Source organism: Rhinopithecus bieti, unplaced genomic scaffold, assembly GCF_001698545.2.
Source record: "Rhinopithecus bieti isolate Rb0 unplaced genomic scaffold, ASM169854v2 scaffold_50922, whole genome shotgun sequence".
Taxonomy (NCBI): Eukaryota; Metazoa; Chordata; class Mammalia; order Primates; family Cercopithecidae; genus Rhinopithecus; species Rhinopithecus bieti.
In genome coordinates this window covers 378,038-400,708 of record NW_016820247.1, presented here as the reverse complement: position 1 = coordinate 400,708, position 22,671 = coordinate 378,038, and the positions used below count along the sequence as shown (strand labels likewise).

At 35.6% G+C, this 22,671-nt stretch overlaps 1 protein-coding gene across 1 annotated transcript in view; it reads left to right on the top strand.

Annotated features, from left to right (window-relative positions):
* Positions 1-22,671, top strand: part of LOC108520366 (rap guanine nucleotide exchange factor 2-like) — a 95,153-nt gene that overhangs the window by 18,034 nt on the left and 54,448 nt on the right. The window contains 1 exon segment of the mRNA XM_017859705.1: positions 19,242-19,373. Coding sequence (XP_017715194.1) covers positions 19,242-19,373 — 132 coding nt within the window.

The following is a 22,671-nucleotide window of genomic DNA, read 5'->3' as shown; positions in this document are numbered from 1 at the left end:
GGCAAGTATCTAGCCAAGTTCATATTTCACTTGAACTTTTATTAGGTTTCTGTGTTTGGAGGAAGCACTAGGTGTTTCTCAAGTTCCTTAAGATATTTATAAGCAAAAGTGTAGACGTTTAAGCAAACTTTAAAATATAAATGAATTCCTATTTTACTTTCCTGTAGGGGGCTTCATGTATGAACTACTTTAAGTAGGGCTTACCTCAAAAGGAAGAGAAACCTTGAGGCCTGTTATTTAGTTACCCCATCTGTTTATGGATTTCAAGAATCACTGTCTCACCACAGTATGGATCAAAGTATTCCCTCCCTCATCATCATTGTCATCTTGATCATCATTGTACTTGTATGCATTAACTTGTAAGCACTCAATAAGCAGGTGAAGTTTTACAAAGTTTTGCCCCCAAAACGAAACATCAATTGGTTGATTATAATTTTAAAAATTACGAGTCTATTTATTTGCCCACTGGATATTTTAGTGTGGATGTTGTCACAGATTTGACATAGCTAAAATACAACTCTTAACTGTTCCCCCCAGCCGCCACCACCACCATCAAATATTAACCCAAACCCACCAACCAACCAACCAGCCAACCATGCAGTCAACAAACTATTAGGGTCCCTAGTTTTCCTCATCTCAAATCATTGAGGTTGCCATCTATGCGCGTATTGAAACCCCAAACCTATCTTTGGTTCCTCAGGTTGCTCAAACCTCTGTATCCTTCAGCAAGTCTTATTTCTTCTACCTGCCTCACCATGAATTGACTTTCTTCCCTCCATCTCCATTATTACCACCCTGGTCCAAGCTACCATCGTCTCACTTATACGGTTCCTGGTGTTGTACTGTTCCAAATACCTAATAGTACTTGTACTATTCCTAGTGTTTCCCTTATTTCTCATCTGCCCTTCTTCTGCGCATGCTATTCTTCACATTTATAAAGTATAAATCAAACAATATCATTTCTGTGCTTTTAAAACTCTTCAGTAGCTTTCTATTGCACTTGGAGTAGAATCTGTGCTCCCTGGAGAACGATGCATGAACTAGCCCCACTTGTTCTTCTTTCCTCTCATTGGACTTTTCTCCATCTTACCCACTCTTGCTTCCGTTGCCTTGATCCTCCCTTTGTACGTTTAACAGACCAAGCCATGGAGCCTTTTCAGGCTCTGTGTTTTCTTTTGCCCAGAATTTTATCTGTGATGCTTACCTGGCTGGATCCATGACTCTCAGATCTCAGCTATAGGAGGTTTTCCTGGCAGGCCAGTTCAAAGTAGCCCCTCGGGCATTTCTGTTACACCATATTATGCTAATTCTCTGCCAAGCATTGATTATTATATTTTGGGTTTTTGTTTGTTGTTGTAGTTCATGTTATTACTGCTTGATTATTATGTCTTTCCCCACTGGAATGCAAGCTTCATGAAAGTATGTACCTCATCTGTTCAGTTCATCACTGTCTCTAATGTCTGGGATGTGTTTAACATAAAAAAACCATTTGATAAATAATTATGGAATGTGTAAGAGGAAAATTAATAAGTACAAAAATATAGGTATAGGCAACATGTTAGTAAGCTTAGAATTAGTAGATAATTGTTTCATCTTGGGAGGATTTTTTTTTCTCTTGTGAGTAGATTAAACTTAGATAAAATTGAATTTAGGTATAAAGACTGGAGGCAATAAGTAGCTAGTAAACATCAATCACTGAATATCCACATTAGCAATCTTAATGATAAGTTAGGATTAACACTGTTAACTATCACTATTGTTATGTCATGTGATTCTTTAACATTGAACATTTTAATAAAATATGGAAATAAATATTGTTTAAGCAACAAAAAAGTTTTGATAAAAGCTTCTTAGGAATTTTAGGTGATACAGAATTTTAGAAATACTGACATTCTATTTAGGAAGAATATTAATATGGATTATTTTGAAGATCAAACTTTGAAAGCCTTCGGTATGATTCAGTGCCAAAAACCAAGTAAAGCTACTTGGATGTTTCCTTAAGTGATAGGACTTGACTATAAAGCATTATGAAAGTTACGTGGTTCTCTAAGAACAATCATATTTAATGTATGTATATCATGGACTTGAAGTAAAATATGTAAATTTTGTTTACATGCATAATAAATTGTTAATAAAGAATTCCAAGTTACTTTTCCCTCTTAGGATTTATGAGGGTTTGTGGAATACTTGTCTTTAAAATTAATGATACAGTTTACATTGTAGAAAATTTGGAAACTATTTAAATTAATATTTTTCTATGATATAAAAGCAAAATCTAAATTCTGCTTTTAGCAGTGGCATAGCTAATTCACTTCTCTTGATATCAGTTCCTACAGCTGTGAAATGAGAAGATTATACTAAATGAATCCTTAGGCTCTTCCAGGTCTATCATTGTGCTTTATACAAAAACTTGTATTTGCATAATGCTTTATATTACCAGAATTCTTTCGCATCTGTTCCATTTGTTCTCACAACTATCTTGTTAGGTAGGCAGTACAGACCTTGTTATGTCTGTTCCACACTTGTGAGTAAACTGAACTACTAAGAATTAAAATTATTTTCTTGAGTTACACAGTCATCTTGGAACTAGCCATGTATTTGCTGTATAATTTCATATCATAATCTTTGACCTCCTGATGCCAGTTCCTGGTGATGTTAAGTACTTAGTCAAAGTAAATATCCATATTTCATAAGTTACCACTACAGTAACTTGAGAATTTTCAAAATCTGACCTTGGAAATTTGGTTATCCACCCACATAATTTGTAGGAAGCCAGTACTAAAGTATTGTAGCAATTTGTGGGATATACCTAATCACTTTTATGGTGCTTCAAGCATATCAAATTTTTACTTTTTTAAAAAGTTGAATAGCTGAATATAGAGGCTCCTCTAAAGTACTTTCAGGTTAGGTTTTGAAAGGCCATTTTTCAATTTGTTGTCCAGATGGTATACCTCACTCCATTCTAACTTGTCTTCCTACTTCCATTCTAATCCCTTATAACCCATTTTCCCCACCCCGTGCCAGAATTATCTTATAAAACATAACTGGGTCTTGTTAACTTCCTGTTTAAAAAAACCCAGTGACTTCTCATTGCACTTAGAGAGCCTACTTTTTGGTAGGCTTGGTCCCTACTGCCCTGACCCTATTTGTACCACTCAGCCTTTCTCACTCCTTACCTTCCAGTGCATGAACTCTTCTCAGAACCGTCAGATTCTGAGTGCATGTTTTCTCCCTCTGCATTCTCACTCTTTATTCCAGTCACCTTGAAATTGGTTCTCGACCGTTCCTAGGTTTATCTCACCTGAAGGTCTTTACCCTGGATACTCCTGCCATCTGTAAAGCTTTCCTTCCACATCTTTGGCTGGATCCTTTGTATTTATTCACCTCTTATTTCAGATATTATTTTCTCAGAGCAGCCTTCTCAGATCACCCAGTCTTAAATAGTAGACTCTCCATTCCCAGCCATCACCATCTATTACATGCTCTTCTTTTGGTATTGTCTGTACAGTACTTACTGATAGCTGAAATCTTTTAAAAATTTTTTTATTGTTACATATTCCTCCTTTCCCCTTCCCCCCTCAAACCCTTGCTCTCTGATTTAAGAGTGTAAATTCCAGGGAGCAGGAATTTTGCTAATCCTAGTCATTGCCAAATCACTAGTTCCTGTAACAGTGACTGGCTTGTTACAGGATGTCAGTAAATACTTGCTGGATAATTAAGTAGATGAATGAATCTTATTGTTCTAAGCGAGTTTATATACTCTTCATCTGGCAGGCTTCTTGTTGAGATCTATGATAGGAAGTTAAAAATTTGTTGAGTTCAGAAGTTTTGTCCTTAATTTTTTTGGTGCTGGCTTCCAGGAAAGCTAAACTAAATTTATTGCATAACTACAGTTGCTGGTCATTGTGTTTTAGTCTTATTCTGGTGATCTTGCCTATAATTGCTGATGGAAGGGGTTGACTGTAGAGCTGGTAAGGAAAAGAACATTGGGATCAGACCGTCCCTGTTCAATTTCTCTCAGCCTCAATATCTTCTAACTGGAGTTCACAGTTCAATGATTTGCTTGTTAAATACTTACTATACCTTAGGCACTATGTGAGAAGCTAGGAAAGAGTGATGAAAAAGACAGATACACCTAGAGAGGGCATTGAATTATTAAATCAGCAGCTACTATAAAGTGATTTAAGTTCTGTGACAGGCAGCATTCTGGGTATCACAGGAACATCTCACAAGAATTTCTAACTTCAGGAGGAGGGTTCAGAGAATTAGCCAGGCCAGGGGTGAGAGTGTTCTTCCCGGAAGAGGGAACAATGAAGACCCGGGAGGAGATACAGAGTATCTCTCTGTATTTAAAATGACCAGAAATAGATTTATATATTTAGTACAGAGACTGAGGGGAAGAGAAGTAAGTGTGAGAAGATCAAAAGGAGTAGACAGTAGGGTACAGTGGTTAGGAATATAACTTTTTCCAAAGGGAAAGAGAAGCCACTAAAACATTTTAGGCAGGAGAGTGACGGGATCAGGTGTGTATTTTCCTATCGTGTTTTAAAAGTTTACTTCTGGCTGCAACATGAAGAAGAGGGTTACAAGAAGCAAGATGGGACAGTGGTAGTACGGTAGCACCACAGTGAAGTGGGTTCGTATTTGTAAATCCCCTCTCAGAGTGCTGTCACACATAGTGGGAGCTTGGTTAATTTTGTAAGTTCTGGGTTTTCCTAAGGTGAATTGAGGCTATGTAACTTCAAGGTTATGGAAGTTATACTGTTTGCATCTAAAGACATTTTCAGAGTATTCATGCTTTTGTGTATGTGCATGCATGTGCACTGACACCACAGATTATATTTAACCAGTCATCAGTTTCTCTAAGTGGATTTTAATGAATGCTACTCTGTTTCCCTGATTTCAACCTAGTATGATACATCAATATGCATACACATACACACTTAACAGAAAAATTTAGAGAAAGTAGTTGAAGTTGAGGAAAGGAAACAAAACTTAATACAGCAATAGAATATTAAAAGTTTGTATTAATTTGGGAAGAATGTACTTTCTAAGAGAGTTACTCAATTGGTGATGTAAATCAGTCATGGCAGGTGACTGAGAAAGTCATAAAAATGCCGGAGCATTGGCAGAAGTGAGGGGATCTCTTTATGAGGTAATAATGTGTGCTTGACGATGTCATAGTCATTCAGACTATTCATTTAATGGCATGTGTCTAAGGTTTACAAAAAAAAAAAAAGAAAAGATGAAGGAAAAGAGAAAAATCTGTTAGACTTCTTGCAGTTTATGAGTATATATTCCTGCTGGCCCTAGGCAGTGAGTAATGCACCACAAATGTTCAGTCAGTTCTTGTATAGTGCCCTCCCGACAGCCAAAGCAGTGAGATTACCTGGCATACCAGGGTTGACACATCAAGCCTTTGAAAATAAATGTGAAATTAAATGTCTTATCATTGAAGTCCTTGGAAATAAATCCTAACGTGGATATCTTTAAAAGGAAAATTGATACAGTAGACACATAATGTGAATACCTAGTGTTTTTGTTAGCACCTGTGGTGGTGGTTGCATGAAATCTAGAAGCGAATTTTTAGAGGTAGGATCTGAGTTGTCATCTAAAATCAAGGTAGTTTCCTGTGTGTGTGTGAAGATATACATCTGTGTGTATGAGGAATGGGTGGAGATTATTAATTATTTTTATTATTTTTTGAGACAAGGTCTCACTCTGCCATCCAGGGCTTGAGTGCTGTGGTGCAGTCACAGTTTACTCAACTTCCTAGGCTCAAGCGATCCTCCCACCTCAGCCTCCTTAGTAGCTGGGACTGCAGACGTGTGTCATTACACCCGACTAATTTTTGTATTTCTTGTAGAGACAGGGTTTTGCCATGTTGCCCAGGCTGGTCTGAAACCCCTGGACTCAAGCTGTCCTCCCACCTCAACCTCCCAAAGTGCTGGGATTACAGGCATGAGCCACCATGCCTGATTTGCTTATTAAATTTACTTACTATACTTTAGGCACTATTTGAGAAGCCACACAGTACATAGAGTTTTTCAGTTGATAAAGTTATATAACCAGTGTATCCATAAATGATAACTTAGAATAGATGGAACTTCACAGTTTTGAGTCACTATCCATTGTTTATATATCAAGACAAGCTTTAGTGCGGTTTTTTGATGTCCTCTTGATATAAGTTGTAATGAATATTTTTTTCTGTTAAAGTTATGTGGAATTACTGTAAATGTTTTCTTTTTCTTTTCTTTTTTTTTTTTTGAGACCATGTCTCGCTCTGTCGCCCAGGCTGGAGTGCAGTGGCCGGATCTCAGCTCACTGCAATCTCCGCCTCCCGGGTTTACACCATTCTCCTGCCTCAGCCTCCCAAGTAGCTGGGACTACAGGTGCCCGCCACCTCGCCCGGCTAGTTTTTTGTATTTTTCAGTAGAGACGGGGTTTCACCGTGTTAACCAGGGTGGTCTCCATCTTCTGACCTCGTGATCTGCCTGTCTCGGCCTCCCAAAGTGCTGGGATTACAGGCTTGAGCCACCGCGCCTGGCCAGTGTTTTATTTTTCTTATCTCAAAAGTAATTCATATTTATATTTAAAACTTTAGAAAATGTAGATAAGCAGAAACAAATTTTAATTGTCTATAATCCTACTATGCAATTATAGCTATTGTTAACATTTTCTTTATGCCCTTCCATAGTCTTTATTTTGTGTATATGTGTGGAATTGGTTCACATTAAAATGAGGAAAATCTTTTGTGCAACATTACCACCGTTGCTGATATTTAAAATGTGTTGAATTATTGACTCGTACATTGTGAGCTTCCAAAACCCTTCAGTGGCTTCCCACCTCATTCAGGGTAAAATCCAAACTCTTTACCATAGCTCCGCACATAATTTCACCCTTGAATGTCTCTCTGCCCCAGTCCCTCTCCTTGTCAGAGCTTGTACTGACCTAGCTATTCCTAAAACATGCTAACGCCACCCCTGCCTTGGGCTTTTGATCTTGGTGTCCTTGTTCCTGAAATGCCTCCTACTCACATGTGCTTCTGCAGGGGTCAGGCTTTCATTTCATTCATATCTTGTACTCAGATGTTACCTGAGCAGGGAGACCTTTCACCCCCTGTATCCTGGATCCTACTTAATTAACTTTCTAATCACTGCTATGTGATGTTCTTATTTTTTTGATGGCCTTCCCCCAACTTCCTACCCACTCCCCAACACAGACACAGAAATGCTAGGATATAAAGTCTATGGAATCAGAGTTTTGAGTACATCCACTCTTCTTCCTAATGAAATCAAGTTTACTTCCATTTTTTTGAAAGACTACAGCACAAATTTCAAGAGAAGTATTTATTCTCAAGTGGTCAGCCTATTCAGTAAATTTTATGAGTCATCAAAATCAAACAATCAAGTAGATGGCTTCTAGACCTAATTTTTCATGTAACCTATGAAGCAGCACTTTTAAAAACAAGTAGTTTTTTGGAAGCCTTATAGTTTCATCATAGAATATTTGTGTATTGAAATTTGGGTAGATATTAGTGCTCTCCAAATTAGAGGGCACTGAACAACCCCATATATTTCATTACTGTCTTTGGTTCATAAGATAATCTAATACTTTGTTGATTTTGTTCTTAAGTTACATAAACAGCACAAGAATTTTTCATAATCTATTTAATGATTATATTCCTTTGACTTAGTGATATGCTAGATTTATCTCAACTTTACGCAAAGACAAATATGAAGTATACTTAGCAATGTATTATATATTAATATATGAAAATGTTATATACAAAGTTTGTATGCTTATATACTTTGTGTGCATGTCTATATATTTCATGAAGATGATATAATTAAAATTATTCCTTTGGGAAATAAGTGAGAGCATTAAAAAAAAGAAAACAATTTTCTCGTCTTAATATCACATCTTGGGCCGGGCACGGTGGCTCAAGCCTGTAATCCCAGCACTTTGGGAGGCCGAGACGGGCGGATCACGGGGTCAGGAGATCGAGACCATCCTGGCTAACACGGTGAAACCCCGTCTCTACTAAAAAATACAGAAAACTAGCCGGGAGCGTTGGCGGGCGCCTGTAGTCCCAGCTACTCGGGAGGCTGAGGCAGGAGAATGGCGTGAACCCGGGAGGCGGAGCTTGCAGTGAGCTGAGATCCGGCCACTGCACTCCAGCCTGGGCGACAGAGCGAGACTCCGTCTCAAAAAAAAAAAAAAATCACATCTTACGTCATCCCTTGCTATCTAGTTACTGTTTATCACATCGGTTTCTTTTCATCTTTGCTGGATGCAGTACTTATCAGAACTTGACAGTTTCTTGTTTGTTATTTAATTATTTGTCCCCACCCACTGGTTGTAAGATGCATGACAGCATGGGCTTTATTTTACTCGTTGCTATATTTAGCAAACTCAGAACAGTGTCTGGCCTACTGGTTTTCAATAAATGTTGTTTGACTGACTAGTTAATTGAAAAGTAAATGAACTGTCATGTTTATTTTATCCAAACTGCACACAATCCCATGAAATAAGTCACATGTTATCAGAGTCCTGACTACTTCTTCATAAGGAATTTAGAATTTCACTGTGGAAGATTTTTCAGTCATAGGTCGCAAAAATGATCCTAGTATTTGTTTAGGGTGATGCTAGCTATTGTACCAAACAAAACAAAATATAATGGTTCAAACACAATAGATTTGTTTTAAAGTCTCTTTTTCATAAATCTGATGTTGTTCTTGATCAATGGACAAATTCCTTCTAGATAGTAGTTCAGGGGTGCAGGCCTTCTCCATTTTTTGGCTCAGTTGTCTTTAACCTTCAATGCAAAGCTTGCGTTTTCTTCCAATGGAGACTCTCTTTAATGGAAAGGGTAAGATCATGGAGAGTCTCATGTGGAAGGTTGTTATGAGTAAGATACAGAAGTGGCATAATCACTTCTAATTGTTCATACTCTAGTGGTTTGAACTCATTTATATTGGCACTTACGTAACCGGAAGGGAGGCTGGGAAATGTAATCTAGCGATGTACCCAGCAAGAGGGCACTGGTGAATAGCTAGCCAGTCTCAGCCATGCTACTGTGTGTAGATCTAAGTTCATTTGCATTTAGGTGTAAGATAGATTTATAACTTTTGAAGAGTTAAAAATTAATTATGGATTAATGTTTTTAATTCTGTGTAAGGCCTCCTTCCCAAACCCAACCTTTTTTTTCACAAATAAGGCAGCTTAGAATCCCCATAGGAATCTTTTTTCTTTGATTTTAAACACTCATTTCCCAAACTCCATACCCCACTGAGCATTTCTTCAGCTGGGATAACTAAGTGCAGTCTCTTTGGAGCTCATCAAAGTTGTTGTCTAATTGGTTGTAGAAACCATCTTCTGATAGTACCAGCAGCTGCCACCCTCTCCAGGGATTGCTGCTTCCATAGCACCAGTCCCACTAGGTTCCGGAAAACAGGAGACCGAGAACTCAAGTTTTAGTAATTGTAGAATATTACCAATATTTCTATATTAATTAGTGTTACAGTCTAGATGGTATGATTGCATGATATGCTTATAGTTCTTAAACATAGATTTTGGAGTCTGTTACTGAGGGTTTTGGACGAGCCACTTAAGCTCTGTGAACTTCCGTTTCTTATCTCCTTCCTTCCATCCGTCCGTCCGTCCATCCTTCCATCCTTCCATCCTTTCGTCTCACTGTGTCACCCAGGCTGGAGTGCATTGGTATGGTCTTGGCCCACTACAAACTCTGCCTCCTGGGTTCAAGCTGTTCTCATGCCTCAGCCTCCCAAGTAGCTGGGAGGTGTATGCCACCATGCCTGGCTAATTTTTGTATTTTTAGTAGAGACGGGGTTTCACCATGTTCATCAGACTGGTCTGAAACGCCTGACCTCAGGTGATCCAGCTGCCTCGCCGTCCCAAAGTGCTGGGATTACAGGCGTGAGCCATCGCATCCAGCCTGAGCTTTCATTTCTTCGGCAATGAAGTGCAACATCTGGGCTCTTCATAGGTATTAGAACCAAGAGACAATGTATGCAACATTCAGTGCATTGCCCGTTACACAGTACATGCCCCCTAACCCCAAAGCAATCACAGTAATTATTATTAACATTAAGAGAAAATATACAAGGGAGTTTGGAATTTAAAATAGGTGAAATACTACCCAGAACATGACTTTTAAATCACCCAACTCAGTGCCAACAGTTGCCGTGTTTTTCATTGAAAGTTCTTGGACTGGTAACCTAGAGAATTTTTTGGAATCTCCCAGAGGGATTCATGCTTTTCAAATGAGTGGTTGTTGATGGTTGAAAATGAATTGAAAAGGAAAGGGAATTATATGCAGAGTGCATGCCTGTGTATGTGCATTTGTGTGTGTGGGTATGTGTATTTGAAGTGAGAATAGTGTGGCTGTCACTTGAAATCCATCATAAAACTGTTTATTAACAGACAACAGGACATTTCATTTGGCCATATATACATTAATCAACTACCTTCGTGCTTCTATGGAAACCTGTATAAACGGTTGGATTGTACTGTTTGAGGTCTCAAATAAATATTTCCATTTTGAAAAAAGACAATTATCTTTTCAATGACACTTTCAATGGTTCTAATAATAATTCTGCTATTATTCTTGATGCCAGATATCTCAGATATCTTTCCTAAAGTGATAGAATTCGTTGACTAGCTAGCATAAGTGAGAGAGAGAGAGAGAACGCGCGCAAGAGAGCGTGTGCACACACATAGTATTTTTTCTGACCTTCAAATGTTGGGGAAATTATATATAAGACAAGGTTTTGCTTCCACCAAAATCAACTATCAGAAAATAAGTCACCTTAATCTTCTGTATAATGAAGTTCTCTCTCAATTTAGTTTATTGTTTTTAAACAAGAATATATTTTTTCCATAAGGAAAATAAATCAGAAATGACCCCAAGCGATCTTAGCTTGGAATGTTTGTAAGAGTCACATGATGGCAATGGTATAAGGGACTTAAAGAAGTTTTACATAGATTTAATAATGAGACCTGAAAATATGATCTCAAAATTGCAATTACTGGATATTACCATGAACATTATAAATATCAACTTATGAAGCAAAAAGTAAATGATTGTCGTTGTAAAGAACTTGCAAGAAAAATGAAAAATCAGCTTCACGAATGTTGTACAGCACTATGTCATGTATAGACACATCACTACCTTAAACAAATTAGAAGGAATGTAAACTCAACTGGATGACTCAAACAGTGAGTCAGCTTTGCAAATGTCAAAGTCCTTGATGTTGGAGATGCAGATGTAAAGTTTCGTGAGAGCAAGAAATTATTTACAATTAATATTTTATTTTCCATGTGATTTTGAAATTTGTATTACACTGGTAAGTTGATATAAATAGCCATTTAATTGTTTCATCGATATCCATGAGAATTTTCAGGTTAGTTAGTAAATTAATAAATATATTTAAGTTTAACGCTTAAGTGTGTGCTCCCTAGCCATTCGTCTGGGGCTGCCATCTGTTTCCATCACCTTTTTGCTGTGTGATCTTGATGCAAATCACTTTTCTGCATCTGAGGTTTCCTCCTACATAAAATAGTCCTACTAATACCTACTTTGTAAGAGTGTTGTTAAAAATTAGGTGAGCTAATATATGCAAGTACTTAGAGTAGGGCCTGGCACATAGTAACTGGTGTACAGGTGATCTAATTTTGTTATCTTTGGGAAAATGGGGCAAAGCCTCACATTTTGAAATACATGATACTTAGATCATGCAGTTTCTCATCACCCTGAAGTATTCCTCTCTCCCATTTTGAAGTGAAGTTCATACAGGTTTCCTTTCTACTCAGTGCTTTCTTTCAACATTCAATGGAAAAACCCTTCTAAAACTATTTGCTTTGAAACATTAGTCACCTTGTGACAGACAGTCTCTTTTCAACCAGTTCACTAATTCTGATTATTTATTTTCCTCATCAGGGTGCCAAGTGTGTTTAAAGTGTCCCCATTTCATACATGTAAGAATTAATTCCTTTCTGCCTTGGGAGAGGGCTAGGGTACCATATTTCAGTAGCTAATTCCACCACATAAAGATATATATTTGGACAGCAAGCCATGTGAAATATTCATTGTATAAGCCACATCTTATCAAGCCCTCTCTGTTACAACTCTCTCTAAAACATTATCATAATATAGGAAAGTAGCAAGGAACTTTTGAAATACATCCCCTCCCCCACCCCCCAAAAAACACACAACACAGTGGTGTTTCTGTTCAGACTGTCCTCTGAGAGGCGGTGTGCTCCGTATGGCAGGAGCAAAGTTTTATGGTTTCACCATACTTAGTTTGTAGCGTATGTCTGTGCCAAATACATACTATTTTCGAGGCTTTTGCAGTCAAATATAAGGCAATACATATAAAAGCACAAAGCTACCCAAGTTGTTACCACTTTGAGAGAATTCTAAACTACAGAAATTTGAATATTTATAAAAGAGAGTAATTGAGCTATAAGCATATCATGACAATGAGGTTATGTAGTTTGCAAAATTTATTATGGTATTCTAAGCAGTGAGTTCCTCTCCATATAAATACATGATTTATTTAAAAGGTAATACGTAGACTTTTGGGGAAATACGTAGTAAGTGAACTACCATAATGGTAGTTTTAGGTATGACCCTGTCAAAACAAGTCATTTCTTTGGTTGACAAGTCTTTGTTCCCACGGAATTTGAAAAATTATCTGGCCTAAGGTGGTGAAGGATGTTGAATGGAAAAATGACAGAAGAAATGAGAAGGAATAGAGAGGCGTATGTAAGGTAGATTATTTGGATGATAGTGATTATTTCATTTGATCACTCTCTTATGTTACAGTCATTTCATAGAAGAAACTGAGGTACACAGAAGTTACTTGCCCAGGTTCGCTTGACTTAGGAGGTAATTGAACAGAAGATAAATCCGTATATGGCTAACATGAGGCTTCTGTCTTCTGAGCCTGGTAGGAAGCTGGAAGAATGTTAAGTTCTTACAAATTGTTAATTTTGGCAGTTTTCTCCAATAGATAAAAGCAAATACATTTTTGCAGAACTATTCTTATAAAGCATAGTTATATCAACACCTTAAAACTCTACCTGTAGTTTAATCAGAAAACATTAGGCCTTATCAGTTTATTAAGTTATTAACTCATGACAGATTTAGAAAACTTTTGTTTCCTGACATTATATACATTTATTAGCAAAATAAATTGTATATTTTACAAAAATCTTTCTCTTTGCTTTGTGGAATACTGATAGATGAAGCCTTTGAGGATGGGTGTTGTATCTAGGGTGTATATAAAGGGATTATGAGAGGAGTCAAAATTACTATGGTAAATAATATTTAAAAGTCTAAATGTTTACTTTTTCTGGTGTTCTTAAAGAGATAGGATTTAAAGAAATAAAAGTTGATCAGATTATAAACTGGTCTTTAAAATTAGCTACTAAAAAATTTCCTGCCTCATCAAGCTACATGTAGAAACAAGTCAAAGAGTGTCAGAACTAGTAGTACCTGAAAAGATTAGTAGCAGAAAGGGAAAAAAAAAAAAAAAAAACAGTGTGGGTGTGTATGTGTGTGCATGCCTAGAGAAAGAGAAACGATATGAATGGCTTTTAAAACAGCTTGAGCTCCAGAGGGAGTGAAAGATAGTGTCTGTAGCTGGGTGACTTTGGCCACGAAAGCCCTTTCTGGGAATAGCTCAATAATCCATTGGCATCTGGGCTTAGATTCCAGCTACAGGAATCATGAAGTTGGAAGGGACCTGCGCCTTGCAGAATCTGGTCCGTGACGATCTATACTTAACACTTCTTTACTCATTTCTGCTGTTTCATGGCACTTTCTCTAAGTCCTTCACACCCATTTATTTATTCAGTTCCTCCACAACACAGGCTTTCAATAAATGATGGATGAAGCTGACGAAAATATACTTGCTTTATTTTTATCGAATACCTCAGAGAAAAAATATAAAAATGTCAGGAAATATACTGACGTCCACCTTGTAGAGAATTAAAAACATTGAACATAAAAGGACTCAAAACTCTAAGCAATGATAGGGAGAGCAGTGTTCATTTGGGTAATATTCTGAGTGATGCATCTTATATAAGATACTTTAGTCACTAAGTTGTGATGTGTTAATTTACTAAGTGTTTATTCTTTTTTTTTTTTTTCTTTCTTTTTTGCCTTTTTGCGAAAGGTAAGTATGCCCGGGAAAATTGACTAGATTCCGTGATCATCACCAACACGTTGTGCATCTTTGTAACTGTTACTTAAAGTAGGTTCCAAGATTAGTTGGTAAAATTATCAATCTAAATATATTCAGTCAATAACGTATTTTTTGTTTTTAACTGTTGGATTTCTCAGCATCCTAAGATGATGATGATAGGTATCTTGGAGGCATGAAACTCTCTTTCACATATATTTAAAAAAGGAGAAAAGCCTCGTGTTGATAATAAAATTCCACAAAATGTCATCCCCAAACTGGGATCTAGTACCCAGATGCTGGCTATATCAATAATTATATCAGTAATTTAATTCAAGGATGGAGAGGAGAAGTAAGGGCAAGCCACCCTTGTTTGTACTGCACTGTTCACAATTTAGGCTATTTAACCAATTAACTTTTTTTTTTTTTACTTATTACTTATTTACTTATGGGTATTTACTATATGGTATCAGAGACTTGAGGCATCCATTCTCAATTATCTTTAGTTCAAAGATAGAGTCATTTATTTACTAGTAATTTTTATAAACAATGCCAACAATTAGTATTATCAGTGATTATCAAATTCCTATTATATTTATATGATACTAAATAAGTGAGAATTTACTTTTCAAAGCTTAATTATTGGTAGCATCGTTGTGTCCTACATAATAAAACAAAAAAAATTATTAAAACAAATGATACCAAGTTTTAATGGAAACTGGATTGAATTGTTAGATTTATGCTTATTATAAAGATTACTTCCTTGTGTCCAGGCACTTCTCTAAGTCCTTCATACCCATTTATTTAATTCGCAGTCCTCACAATACAGGCTTGTCAATAAATGATGGAATGAAGCGGATGAAAATGTTTTTAAACCTTTATTTTAATACTGGGTACATAAAGTGTTAACAGTATAAATTAATACTTATATAAGTAAAATTCTTAATTATCTGATTTAAATATATAATTAATATATCTAAGTCTGATTTAAGAACCTGATTAAATATTACCCTGTTTCATGTATTTAGCAGTGTTTGTTTTAAACTGTGATTCAACCCATTTTTCCTAACAGTAGTTTATTAAAATTGTGATTGATAGGTGGTGTTTTTAGACTATAGGTTGCTTGTCCAGGAACCAAAAAATTAAGCAGTAATTATTATTTATTATAATCCAAATATTAAAAAATATTTAAAGTGATAAAAAATGAAAATGAAAAATATAGGTGAAAAGATTCCTTGGAATTGTGTTCTTAATGAATTGTTGGAAAATACATTGGTATTAAAAATACATAAAATGTGTTACTTTCTCATTTAATTAACTTAATTATTGATTTTATTCAGGTAATTACTGTATATTTCTAGCTTTATAAAATTTTTCTATTTTTTGAACAGAATTTCTGTTATAAATGGTGACTGCAGTTGCAAGATAATTCACAACCTCAATTTAATCTGTAATTTACTTAAATAGCATACTGATACATAGTAATTTAAATTGGCACTGGGTCAAGCTTAGAAAAAGTTTAGAATAAGTGATGCTTGCTGTCATGTTGTGCCTTTCTTGTATATATTTCTCAGATCTCTGTTGCCCTGATGCCCTTGGGTTTAAATGTGGGCATCTGCCCTTGTGTCTGCCTCCTGACTCTTAACCCCTACATGGTTTATTTCCCTCGTAGAAACTCCATTTTTCCTAGGCATGGGCTCAGGCCTCTATTCCATTAGAGTGTCATGGCAGAGCCAAATCAGGGCATTTCAGTTTCTTTCCTTATGGGAACACCTTTTGTAACATCTCTCATTCCATAACTTGACTGATGTGTATTGTCAATAAAATTTAATAATAATGCCAGATGTGGTGACTCATGCCTGTAATCCCAGCACTTTAGGAGGTCGAGGCAGGTGGATCACTTGAGGCCAGCAGTTTGAGACCAGTTTGGCCAACATAGTGAAAAGCCTGTCTCTGCTTAAAAAAATAAAATAAATAAATAAATAAATAGCCGGGGTGGTGGCCACCTGTAATCCCAGCTCTTTGGGAGGCTGAGGCAGGAGAATCGCTTAAATCCAGGAGGTGGAAGTTGCAGTGAGCTGAGATTGTGCCACCACACCCCACCCGGGGTGACAGAGCAAGATTCTGTCTCAAAAAAAAAAAAAAAAAAAAATTAATAATAGTATTGTTATCCTAATTGGTGGGAAAAGATTTTAAGGTTTTTTTGAACATGGCATCTATTCTTACATATCTCATATTAAAAGGTATTTAATTAATGCTAATTTATATATGCATTTAGTTTAATATATCATTATTTCATGCTATTCTGCAAAGAACACAGATAGTGGGGAGAAAGAGATAAAAACAATGTTTGCAGTGGCTCACACCTGTAATCCCAGCCCTCTGAGGAGGGAGGATTGCTTAAGGCCAGAAGTTTGAGACCTACCTGGGCAACATAGGGAGACCCCTTTATTACCTGCAAAAAAATTTAAAATTAGCTGGGCATGGTGGCATGTGCCTGTGGTTCCAACTACTCAGGAGGCTGAGGTGGAAGGATCACTTCAGCCCAGGAGTTTAAGGCTACAGTGAGCTATGATTGTGTCTCTGCATTCCAGCCTGGACAGTTGAGGAAGTCCGTGTCTTTAAAATAAAAATAAAAATAAAAATAAAAAACATTTATTTCCTGTTGTTTGTAACACCTGTCACACAGTGAATTTGGAGGTAGTAGAGGTTTGGAGTTAGGAATGTCTTACTTATCTTGATATTCTCTGCCCCTAGCAGAGTGTATGACACAGCAGATATTCAATAAGTATTTATTAAATATAATTGAATTTTTAAAAGCAAAAATATTTCTCTTTTGACAGTCTTATGGTTCTGGGCCTAACATTTCCATGTAATTCTGATATTTGTGACTGTAAGTAGGCACAGATGAATAGATTGTGGTATCTAAAAGCTGGATAAATGTCTCTTCTGTTAGGTTTGGAGCTCTTACAGCTCCTAGTGCTCTCCATACAGTGAATTCTTAGTCAGGGAAGATGACCAGATGATGGATTCTGAAGAGAAGAGAGTTCTGTGAGACCTGAATAAATAAAGTGTAAAAATTCATTAGATTGTTTTATCTTCATTTGACACATTAATTTAAAAAAAAAATACACTATGTGGCACGTCAACCTGAGTCATGTCTGCAAAAGATAATCAATAGAAATCAGTTTATTGTTCTCTAATTACATGTATTGATTGATGCCTTTTAACATCTCTAAGCCATGAGAGTAATGTTTCCCCAGTTGCCTTCTGCAGTAAGTGACTGAATTAAATGGAAGCGTAGCTAAGACAGTGAAGGGTATCTATCCTGCCTATTATTTATTTTAATATCTGATCACCATCATTTAGCTACATGTAAAATTAGAGTCATTAATATATATCTGTAAACTTGTATCTTGGAATTGTTCCTGAAGAAGTCCTGCAAATATTTCATTATTCTGCATTATGAATGAAACATATAAATTCTGAATTTAGAAGTATTTGCCTATCCCTTACAGATAAGTTGTTATTCTCCTAAATATTATATATTTTACAACATCTTCAATTACCAGCTTCTTTATAAACACTGTTAGTAAGATAGGTTTGCGATTATTTCACTTCTCCAAGCTCCCTCAACAAATAGATTTTTCTCCATTTATTTGGCATCTAATTATATGCCCCTATGAAGTTTATGTTTAAATCTTTCCTTTGTATGCCTCGTATCCCATAAAGTTATTATTTCTAAACAGATTGTATGTAAATATTGTTAAATATAATTCACTTAAGGTAGAGGGAATGTAATCTATTCAGAGAGTAGGTCTGAATTATTATGGGATATAAATACATTTTGCCTACTTGGAGCTCTGAAGTATCAAAATCCATTGAGCATTGTCGTAAATCCGAACTGTCTCCCTTGTGAGGCCTACTCTAAACTATGCCCTAACATTTTGGAGGGGGAGAGGGAATGAGCCTCAAAAGGTAGATGGGAGTATTACTAAGGTTAACATTTATTTAAGTTTTAACAGTTAGTCCTTATATTTATAACTATTCACCAACTAAACAGGATCAACATGCAGGAAAAAGGGAGTGTTATCAGTATTTCATGATGCTAGTTAACATGTATTTTGCAATGCTGTTTAATAGCTCAGTAGTATAATGTGTGATATTATAGATAAATATAATGTCTTTTTTTATTCAAAAGAATTAGTAATAACTGGTAAGACTGTAAGATTCTTCAGAACCTTACATCTGTTTTCTTAGATTCTCACATGACTAGGGCATAATAAGAGAAAAGGGGCTCAGTAAATATTTGTCAAATAAGCCATTGTATGAGTGGGTTTTTTAAACTGCATTTTCTCTGGTATATAAGGAATGCAGAACACATAAGAGATGCTTAGTGAATGTGTTTATTTTAATAGAGACATTTTATTTAAACATGAACATGTAGAAAGTTGATATTTATGTATATGAGTATAGATAGGTAAGTGTTGTCAATAACTTTTTCAATTCTAAGATCTTTGATGGCATTCTTCTCTCTTTGTAGAGCCTAGTACAGTTGCTTATATGGCAGTGTACTTCATCAGTTCTAAGATGCTCTCTTTTTTCTTAACCTTTAAACATCATTTGGGTATAAAAGAAGCTTAAATGTGTTTTCTTGTTTAAACTGCTTTTTGCCACAAAGTTACATTTGTGATGGCTAATAAATAGTAGTAGCCTAATTTGCTCATTGATGTGTTATTGGAAAATTTTAGCTAACTAAATTAAACACCCAAGTTTATCTTAATCACCAGACCCACCTATTTAAAGCATTGAATTTAGTGTTATTTAAGGCTTACTGTGTGCTCATACACTTTAAAAATTATTATGTGATTTTTGGTAAATAAGACAATATTTAGTAATTTGTGAATGTGGAAAATGAATACCATTTTTAGTTCAATGGTATAGAATAAAATATGATATTTTAATTTTAAAATGTCTTCTTGGAATTCTTGATTCAGATTGTAATCCTAGTTTTTCCTGCTCCTTCCATAGCTTCCTGCAGATTTCACAAAACTGCATCTTACTGACAGTCTCCACCCACAGGTGACCCACGTTTCTTCTAGCCATTCAGGATGTAGTATCACTAGTGATTCTGGAAGCAGCAGTCTTTCTGATATCTACCAGGTAAGAGAGTGTTTTCCTTGTCATTTGCTTCATTTTCATTTATTCCAAGAAATTTTAAGGTTCTCAGCTGATAGAATCTATAAAGTAAATACATGTGTGTATATTACGTGTGCATGTATGTACAAAAAATATTAATGTTTATTTAATATATGTTATTTTTAGGGTGTAGAACTGTCTAATTGTACTGCCTCTGCTATTACGAGTTATCAAAGTGTTTATTTTTTTATTTGTATAAAATTTATGGGGTAAAAGTGTAAACTTTTTGCTTGGATAGATTACATAGTGGTGAAGTCAGGACTTTTAGGTTATACATCACCCCAATAACTTACATGGTGCCCATTAAGTAATTTCTCATTATCCACCCCCTACTCTCTCATGCTCTGAGTCTCCACTGCTTATTCCACACTCTGCATCCATGTGTAAACATTATTTAGCTCCCACTTGTGACTGAAAATGTGGTATTTGTCTGTCTGTGTCTGACTTATTTCAATTAAGATAGTGGCCTCCACTTCCATCCATATTGCTGCAAAAGACATGATTTCATTTTTTATGGCTGAATAGTATTTCATTGTGTATATGTACTGTACTTTATTCAGTCATCCATTGATGAACACTTTGGTTGATTCTGTATCTTTGCTATTGTTACTAGTGCTGCAAGAAACATACAGGTACAGGTACCTTTTTGATATAATGATTTATTTTCCTTTGGGTAGATACTCAGTCATGAGATTGGTAGATTGAATAGTAGTTCTGTTTTTAGTTCTTGGAGAAATCTCCATACTGTTTTTCATCAGAGGTTGTACTAGTTTACATTCCCACCAGCTGCATGTTATTGTTCTCTTATCTCCACATCCTCCCCATCTGTTACTATTTTTGTCTTTTTCATGACAGCCGTTCTGACTGGTGAAAGATAGTATCTCATTGTGGTTTTAATTGGCGTTTCTCTGATGATTACTGGTATTAAGCATTTTTTCATATGTCTGTTGGCTATCTGTATGTCTTCCTTTGAAAATGTCTGTTCATGTCCTTTCCCCGCTTTTTAATGGGATTATTTTGTTGTTGTTGTTATTCAGTTGTTTGAGGTTCTGAATATAAGTCTCCAGTAGGATGCATAGTTAGCAAATATTTCTCCCATTCTACAGATTATCTGTTCACTCTGTTGATTATTTCTTCTACTGTGCAGAAGCTTTTTAGTTTAATTAAGTCCCATTTGTCTGTTTTCGTTGCCTGTGCTTTTGAGGTCTTAGTCATGAATTATTTGCCTAGACCAGTGTCCAAAAGAATTTTCCCTAGATTGTCTTCTATTATTTTTATAGCTTTGGGTCTTAAGTCTTCAATCCGTTTTGAGTCGATTTTTTTTATATGCTGAAAGATAGGGGTCCAGTTTCATTATGCTGTATATGGCAATCCAATTTTCCCAGCACCATTTATCAAAAAGGGTAACTTTTCCCCAGTGTATGTTCTTGGCTTTGGCAAAGATCAGTTGGCTGTAAATATGTGACTTTATTTCTGGATTCTTTATTTTGTTCCATTTATCTATGTACCTACTTTTATACCAGTATCATGCTGTTTTGGTTATTATAACCTTGTAGTGTAATTTGTTCTTTTTGCCCAAGATTGCTTTCACTATTCAGGCTCTTTTGTGGTTACATATGTACTTTAGGATTTTTTTTTTTCTAATTCTGTGAAAAATGATGCTGGGATTTTGATAGGAATTATATTCAATCTGTATATTGCTTTAGGCAGTAAGGTCATTTTAATGATATTAACTCTTTCAATCCATGAGCATGGGATGTTTTCTCATTATGTCATCTACAATTTCTTTCATCAGTATTTTGTAGTTTTCCTTGTAGAGCTTTCACCTCCTTGGTTGAATATATTCTAGGTATTTTTTTTTTGTAGCTATTGTAAATGAGATTGCTTTCTTGATTTTGTTCTCAGCTAGGTTGTTATTGGTGTATAGAAATGCTACTGATTTGTGCACATTAATTTTGCATTCTGAAACTTCCCTGAATTCTTTTATCAAATCTAAAAATTTTTTGAGGAGTCTTGAGGGGTTTCTATATATAATGAGATCACTCCATCAGTGAACAGGGATAATTTCACTTCCACTTTCCATTTTGGATGCCTTTTATTTCTTTCTCTCGCCTAATTGCTCTGGCTAGGACTTAGAATACTATTTTGAATAGGAGTGGGAAAGTGGGCATCCTTGTTACAGTTCTTATAGGGAATGCTTTCAGCTTTTCCCTGTTGAGTGAGATGTTGGCTGTAGGTTTATCTAATATTACAAGTTTTTCTTATTAAAGCTCATACGGAGTGTGACAAAAGGAAGGGCCTATTCAGAGTGGATCATTGAATTATCTTCCTTGTGTTTTTAAAAAATTACCTTTAGATTTAGTATCTGCTTAAAATAAATTTTTATGATACTGATGGATAGAAAATAAGCCAGAGCTATGGGATTCCAAAAATGTTTTTAAAACAAGATAATTTTAATTCTTAAGAAACATTCTAGTAGCTTTAAATATGCAAATTTAGGGAGACTGAAATATACACAAAAAATCCTTATTTGGGCCTTCAAATACATTCTACTACTATTGGATTGTATATGGTTTCAAGCAAAATAACATTATTCTTACTTTACAAAGAATAACTCTTGGCTTATTAGGAACTGTGGCATGAAATAACCGTAAAAGTAACTTTCTTTAGAGACAGTATAGTTATGAAAGATTATTGTTGTATTTAGTCAGTGATGTTTTTATTTTTTTAATTATTGAAAGTTAGTGAACAATTAAGAATACCATCAATACAAGACATATTCGTTTAGGTCCTGAATTTAGTAGATCTTGGAAAATAATGTTATTTTGAAGAGACAGTATACTAGTTATATACTTCCCTCCGTTTACTTCCACATCACATACACGCAAACACACCATTTATTCTGAAAGTTGATTTTTCTAAACATTTATCGAAGAGTTCCCTTGTGTAAAACAGTCAACAGTATACATAAAAGCTGTACTTTAGCTTATATTAATTGAAATATTATGGCAGAGCCTTTGTCCTCTAAACTTTGAGATTATTATTATACATATTGAAAATCTGTAGTGAGAATACAGCTTGAGGTTACAACAGTTATCACTGTTCTCATCAGATAAATACAAACTTGGATGAAACTCCTAAAAGGTAAATCTGTTAAGAGAATGAAGTAACTTGTTTGGCCAGGTGCAGTGGCTGATGCCTGTAATCCCAGCACTTTGGGAGGCCAAGACAGGCAGATCACTTGAGGCCAGGAATCTAAGAA